General features: G+C 43.3%; 1 protein-coding gene across 2 annotated transcripts in view; it reads left to right on the top strand.

Moving 5' to 3' along the window:
* The first annotated feature begins 156 nt into the window (after positions 1 to 156).
* LOC116376822 (KICSTOR complex protein SZT2-like) overlaps positions 157 to 7244 on the top strand; it is a 23938-nt gene continuing 16850 nt past the window's right edge. The window contains exons 1-6 of one of the 2 annotated variants that reach the window (XM_031838307.1): positions 157 to 1168; positions 1255 to 1563; positions 1710 to 1917; positions 3159 to 3206; positions 4760 to 4887; positions 5920 to 6187. In XM_031838307.1, the coding sequence (XP_031694167.1) occupies positions 1263 to 1563; positions 1710 to 1917; positions 3159 to 3206; positions 4760 to 4887; positions 5920 to 6187 (953 nt within the window). In that variant the 5' untranslated portion in view covers positions 157 to 1168; positions 1255 to 1262. The remainder of the gene's footprint in view (positions 1169 to 1254; positions 1564 to 1709; positions 1918 to 3158; positions 3207 to 4759; positions 4888 to 5919; positions 6188 to 7244) is intronic. The other variant, XM_031838308.1, reaches the window with a different exon arrangement.

Below are 7244 nucleotides of genomic sequence, written 5' to 3' on the forward strand. Positions count from 1 at the left end.
TATATATATATGTATATGTATATATATATATGTATATGTATATGTATATATATATATATATGTATATGTATATATATATATGTACATGTATATATATACATATATATGTGTATGTGTGTGTGTGTGTGTGTGTGTGTGTGTGTGTGTGTGTGAGTAGGAGGATAGGACCAGCATGCACCGGGGTGGGCATATAGTTTTTACCAGCAGCATATCACAGCACAGGAGAGACAGCACTACAGGAGTTTTCTTTGTTCTTTAAGTTAGTTTGTTTTGTTTGCTTTATTTAATAAATACAAAAATTGGAATCCTGCTTGGACATTTCACTCTCTTCTGGCTGCGTAAAAATACCGACCACGGTGCATCAGTGGCGTTTGATTATCATTTGTTTAAGTTTGATTTAGCCGACAAATGGCCACTACAACATGGAACGACCTTAAAAAAGGATACTGGATGCTGTTACCGAAAAAAGACGCTCCATTTAAATGGGCATGACAATGTAGCAGCCGGAGACCCAGGCGGACCTTGGATGTAGGTTTTATTTAATGTTATTATTAAACAAACCAGAAGTCAAACTCAACTTTTTCTCTTCTGCCGGTAAACCTGAATCTTCCTGCTACAGCAGGTAACAACATCGACAGAGGAAGAATACTTTTTCTTCTCCAACTTAGAAAACCGTGCAGCGCATTCCTAAACCTCAATACTGCCTAAAATAACATGTTATCAGTCCTTAAGTTGAATTATAACTCTTTCTCTTGTCCTTATTTGCATATTTGGTATTGAGATTTTCCGAAAGTAACAAAAAGTTGCCAAGTCATGATATTGTGATACTTGGATTGGGTTGCTGACTACATTTCTTTTTAAAAGGTAACTAGTAATTGTATGGAAATACATTTATAAAGTAACTTTACTCTATTAAAGGGCCAGTGTGTAGCATTTCAAGGGATCTATTGGCCGAAATAGAATATAACATTCCAAACCTTAAATATGTCCTCACAGGTGCTGTAATGATGTAAACATGTGTTTCCTCAGAGTTTCAGTAATGCAGACCTTGTGGATGAGGAGCCCTCACCGGGGGAGAGGAGCTGCTCCACTCCACAATGGAGGTGCTATGCCAAGTACATCAGCTCCCAGCAGATCATCCTCACCTTCCTCCCTGCTTTCTTCACAGGTACACCTTCAGTTGTCCTCTTAGGTTTTGAACACATTCTGAGCAACGCGGAGGTTAAACGTGGATATTCTGTGTTTGTTTCGCAGACGTCCTGATGCTGATGGCGTCGGGGCTGGAGGCGGAGCCTCGGAGCAACGTCAGCACGCAGGATAACGACACTCTGAGCCCCAGCAACAAATCCCAGGCTGACTCCCTGTCCAGCTCCACCGGCGGTCTGGAGAGGTCCGAGTCCAGCCTCGGTTTGTCCGACAAGCTGAGGAGGAGCTCCAGCACCAGGTCCCCCGGGCTCTCACCGCGGTCCGAGGGCCAGGCCGGGCCCGCCGACTCCCTGATCCCGGACCAGGACAGCTGGGACAGCATAGTGTCAGTGTCTGAGACTGGGACCCCAGGCTCAGGTCGGTCCAACACCAAATTGGTGTAGTCCAGTCTAAAACGATTTAAAGGCTAAAGTCGAGCATCGCCACACTCTTAACTGTTAGCAAATTGAGATGAAGATTTTACACACAATAGGTGAACGATATCGCTGTTTCTAACTTTCCAGATCTGGGAGAAAAAGAGGGAGTCCAGTTCTCTGAACCACAGAAGGCAGATTTCCACATCAGCTTCAGCAGGCAGGTGTCCCAGCAGAGCACCAGTGAAGGCAGCCAATTAAGGTGTCCGGTCTACGTCTACAACTGCTCCCTGGAGCACCTGAAGGAGCAGCTGGTTCACCCCAACTCCAGCCGCCAGCCCAGGGACGTGTTCTTCAGGTACTCGCCTGCAGCAATGAAAGGCCGAGACAGACAGAAATCGAATTGGCGCCCATGTGAAAAGGTTTTTAAGGAAGTACAGCGGTGATCTGGATATTAGATTTTGATCAGTCTGATTATATGTGAGGTCATTTACTGTGCAGACATCACATGCCTGTTCTGCAGCAGAACCTGACTATGATCAGCGCTATGTCACTTATTAATTCCTCAGAAGTAAGAAAATGAACAGAATTGAACGTTGCAGTGAGAATTTATCATTGTTGCGAACTTACCGTGTTGTCCTTTTAATCATTCAGGTAGTTCTGGCACCACTCTTTTCAGTAATGATGACATTGTACTCACCAAGGTCCTTCTCAAGAGCTGGGGCCACACTGACATCACTGAAAGCATTCAGCCAGCACATGTGGAGAAGACAATGTGTGAATGTACATACAGAAATATAATGGCTCAGAATGTGACAGTGAACTGCTCATTGTATTGTTGTGTTTCTGCAAAGTGTAAGCCTCCGCTAAACATTCATGGCAACTTGCACACAAATGCACCTTGAGAGTGGAAGTTGACGTGACTTCTTCAGGTTTGATGTCTTGAGCTCCTGACTTCAATCAATCAATGAAACGGATGTTTTCTAATACATGCAAATGTCTTTTGTAGCGATGACTCCACCAGGAGAAGTGCCTACATGTGCAGGAGTATCCTGTCTACGATCAGGTTTTTGGATTATGGTGGTCATGTTTGCATGTAAACACCATATCCTGGTTGCAGAAACCCGAATACGCTAGCCGGAGTACTCGGGTAGATACTGCGGCATGTAAAGACCGTATCCAGGTTTCTGATCGTTCTCTGCCAGGAGTGCGGGTGTGTCCTCAATTCAAGTTATATTGACATTATACCGGCACTGTTAAACCACAGCATTTAGTCATTGTTACTGAGGTAACTGAGTCTGTACAGAAAATAGTGGCTGAGATGAGACACATCTGCAGGCCGACCATCAGACACCTCAATACTGTATGATGTACAGGGAGGGTTCTCACGTTCCGTGTAGAACACTAAACTAGCTACTTGCATGTACACTGGTTTAGATAACCTGGATAAACTATTGGTTTGTCTCCAACATTTAGCAATCACTTTGGTGAGTACAATATTATCATAACCGATAGAAATGACCGGCAAAGCTACCCATGAATGTTGCCAGAACATGCGTGGCGGTCCCGTTGTTAACATGTGTGTCTCTGTGAGAATAGAGCTCAAGATGCTGAGTCCTGGGAGATGTGTCAGCAGGTGAAGTTCAGGTAGCTTGACTCTGGCTTCGCTCTCCTTCCCTCTCTGTGCGCTGAGGCGCTGCTCACAAGTGTTGCTTCTCTTAACGCTGTAGGCTCTCTCCCCAGGCCTGTCTGTGCTTCCTCCTCAGGCTTGTGTCGCTGCACACACACACACACACACACACACACACACACACACACACACACATATCAAGTGCACTGCTGCCACACACTGAACACAACACAGATTTAAAGGGACAGTGTGAAGAATTTGGTGGCAGCTAACTATTTCTAGCTGTACACTAGATACACTACATGCAAATACACAGTAATCAGACCGTAGTTTGAACAGAGTTCCTGAGAAAGTTGAGTTAGTATGTGCTTGTTATCGTATGTCACGATATCTTAATGTATAATTTCATCACAATATGATTGCTCTGAAAGATGGTCCGTTATCATATTGAATGATCACCCAGCTCTAGTGTTACTTAGTGTTAGAGTTACACAGGCCCAAATCCACTGAGTGCAGTGAAGAGCACGTGTGCACATTATTTCAAGTCAAATATGAAGCCTTGTGTCAGTTTATGTCTGTGTTTTCATTGGCACATGGTGGTGATGGCCCAGTGTATGCAGTCTGGTGAATTTGCCACAGGAAGAACTACAGACTTTGACATTGTTTCATTTGGTCAGATTAATAAAATGATCAAGAAGGCTTATGAATTCAGCTTTTTGTTGTCATTTAAATTAAAGAGACCTTAAACTAAAGTTAGGTGGGAGGTGAAAAGGCCAATTCTAAAAGAGGAGACAAATTCTGTCTTGTGTAATTTGGGAGATGGAATATGATCGGCTGACACCACATGCACACAGTAAATAGCACAGCAAAAAGTTGAATTTTAAGCAAGAATTGGTATTTTTGCTATTTACCGCCCCGACAGCTTCACCACCGATGTAAATACGACACCCCCAGTCAGAGAAGGCTAACTCGACGACTAAAAGCCAAGTCAAAATGATTTTCAAGCTGTTGAAATTCTAATTTATATCAATTCATCTTTTAACGTAACAAAAAATCTGAATCATTTTTTATATTCAGTGCATTTACATTTTTTGTCTTTTATTTTACAAAGCGAATCTAAAACATTTCAATGATGAAAGTAGAGTGTGTGTAGAACTATTAGTCTCCTTCTATCACTGTGTATCGTACCACAGTGGGTATAACTGCAGCTGTGCAGGTATGTGTGTATGTTGCAGCAGTTTGTCTTCACACCTTGCTGTTCCATGGATGAAAACACTTTGGTGATCGAGGTCTTTTCACAACTGTTTCATGTTTTTTCCTCCCTTTTGTCCTGATCTTTTGTTTTTCAAACGCATGCTGTGGAGGTTCAGCTGTCTCTTACCGGCTTATTGGCTCCTTGGACTTTGCTTCCTGTAGTTGGAGATCTGGGCTAAAGCCATCCGAAACGCTTATGCAACAGCACACAAAACTGTCTCACATTGTCTCTTTACACACGTGCGTCAAAAGAATTAACATAAATCTATTGGAAATCTATCAGTCTTTCTAACTGAGGACATGTGTCCTCTGGCAGGTCACTGTCCCAGGACCGCAGCAGTCCGTCCCCTTGGACCGACCTCCTGGCTCAGCCTCACAAACACAAGGAGCTCGCCAACTACTGCAGCCTGCTGCAAGAGCATTACCACCAGAGCTACGTCAGAGGTGAGGAGGTCATGGAACTATTAGTGACACATTATTTAGGTCAACTAAAATGTGCAGAATCTACACAGCCCTGTCTGGTATTGACCCTTTATAAAGCTCTCTGAGGAGGGAGCTATCTGTACACTTCTTCATAGCATTAAAGGGAAAGTAATCGCAAGAACAAGGAGGTACATGGACAAATTGAGTTATAAGTTATTTTATATATATATATCTATCTATCTATCTATAAGCAATCAACTTTTTCAATCCCAGTTGGAGCTTCATGATCAAATCATTGATAAACTGTATCTCATTAATAATCAGACTGTCCATGGTTGCGTGTTCTGCCCATTTAGAAGCATGTCACGTTTTTATATCTATGCGACCATAAATATATGCATCAGTTCAGGCTGAAGAACAATACTTTATTTACACTACATAGTTCATACAAACAGATACAATGATTAACAACAAAGCATTGAGCCATTGTATGAAAGCTCAATATGAGGTGATTAAAGATTAAAGGCCTTTACACATCAGCAGCATTTCATTTGCACGTCAATATATAGTTTAGAGCTGTTGTCTTTGTCATGATTAGGCATCAACCAATCATGTTGTGCGGAACAGACATATTCAAAATGTCCACTATAGTGTACAACAACACAGGCTCCATAGTGTGAACCCAGACGCCAAACTTTATTACTCCTTTCAACTTTGACAAAGGCAGCGCAGACCAGATCCTCTTCTTCCATTCTTACCTTTCACAATAAAAGCCCTAGACATATACAATGTGTAACTGTTGATCAGAGGGAACTTGAGTTCACCCAGAGTATTTCACTGAACTGAATAGTTTACAGTAGCTTGAGGCTATACAACAGTTCATCTCAGGCAGACTGTCAGATGCTTGGTCAATAGGATCCTGGTAGTTGGTCCTCTGCCTGCAGGAATATATTCAGACCTTGAATAAGTGTTACCATTATATCAATATTTCACTTCTAAATATCACGGTTAGTCATCGGGTCATTCATGCGCTCTCCTGGCTTTGTGTCTCAGGTGTGTACCGCAGCCTGCAGCAGTCCTACAGCATCAGCTCACAGGACGTCCTGATGGCCATGGACTACTGCGAAGAATCCCTGCAGGAGATCGACGTCACCTCCTTCCTGCAGACCCTCTGTGGACACATCCGGGTCTTCAGGGAGCACCCCGGGATGCCAAGATGGGGAGGCAATCCAACACCTTCGAGGAGCCCTGCCACCTTCATCATTGGAGAGGTGGAGGGGCAGCGACCAGATGACAGGGCCGCCGTGGCCTCCTCGTCCAGGTAATGTGCACTGAACATCGTGTATTACATGTTTCTTTCAATTTCATACTTTTATTTTCTTCTATCTCAAGTTAGAGTGGTCGTGTGTGTGAATGTGTATATTCAGATCTGCCAATGCTCATCAAGATACAAGGGGAGCACACAATGAACTCCTGCTTGATTGATCTTCATTCACTGTCACATCATTTAAGCTTTGAGATCAGATTACGTGAAGTGAATCTCATCACCTGCTCGTGTTTTAGACGTTGGTTTGATGTAAATATTCTCTACCTGTTCAGCCTTAAGCTTTGAAGCTGCAGTAACCAATAAATGAAGGTTGAACAATGAATCAAATGACCATGTGTAATGTGTGTCACGTGTGATGATGAACCCAGAGAGAGTTATCACCACCTCTACGCTCTACAGAGCTTCAGCTAACAGCTCTACTGCAGCAGGCCGACACACACTGTAAACTAGGGCTGTCCTGGTCCAGTCTGATCGGTCAAGTGTTGCCTATTGTCAACTGATTGTCAAACCAGTTTTTAGGGTTTTTCGTTGTGTGTCTACGCTGTCCGTAGAACTGAACCGGACACGATCTCTTAACACGCTTGTAAATAGAACTTTTGGCCCGAATTCAATTTCCCTTCATTGTAGCAATCCATAGACAGAAGAGAAACCACTGGGAGGGGGAGGGAGACAATAGGGAGATGGAGAGAGAATGAGAGATATGGAGATTGACAGAGAGATGGGGGGGGGGGGCAGAGATACAAACGGCCGACTCCCTCTGCTGATTTTGAAGGAGAGTTGTTGATAACTTCTAAATATATCTAGCGTTGTGATGTGAGTGCTCTGAATAATTGTTGTTGAACCAGCAGCCTCTTATTCTAGCCTTTCTTACTGAGGCTGTGGCCAAGACGCTGCTCTGATGCTCCCTTTAGTTTGGATAGTGATTTATTCACACTCACTCAGGAGTTATTGAAAGCACATGAGTTATTAACAGTATTATTTAAAGGCTGATATTTCAACCATAATAGACGACAGAGAAACCAATCACATCGATGTAAAATCAGACCCCCCC

The sequence above is a fragment of the Anarrhichthys ocellatus genome, unplaced genomic scaffold (assembly GCF_004355925.1).
Source record: "Anarrhichthys ocellatus isolate YVR2014 unplaced genomic scaffold, GSC_Weel_1.0 scaffold633, whole genome shotgun sequence".
In the NCBI taxonomy this organism is placed as follows: Eukaryota; Metazoa; Chordata; class Actinopteri; order Perciformes; family Anarhichadidae; genus Anarrhichthys; species Anarrhichthys ocellatus.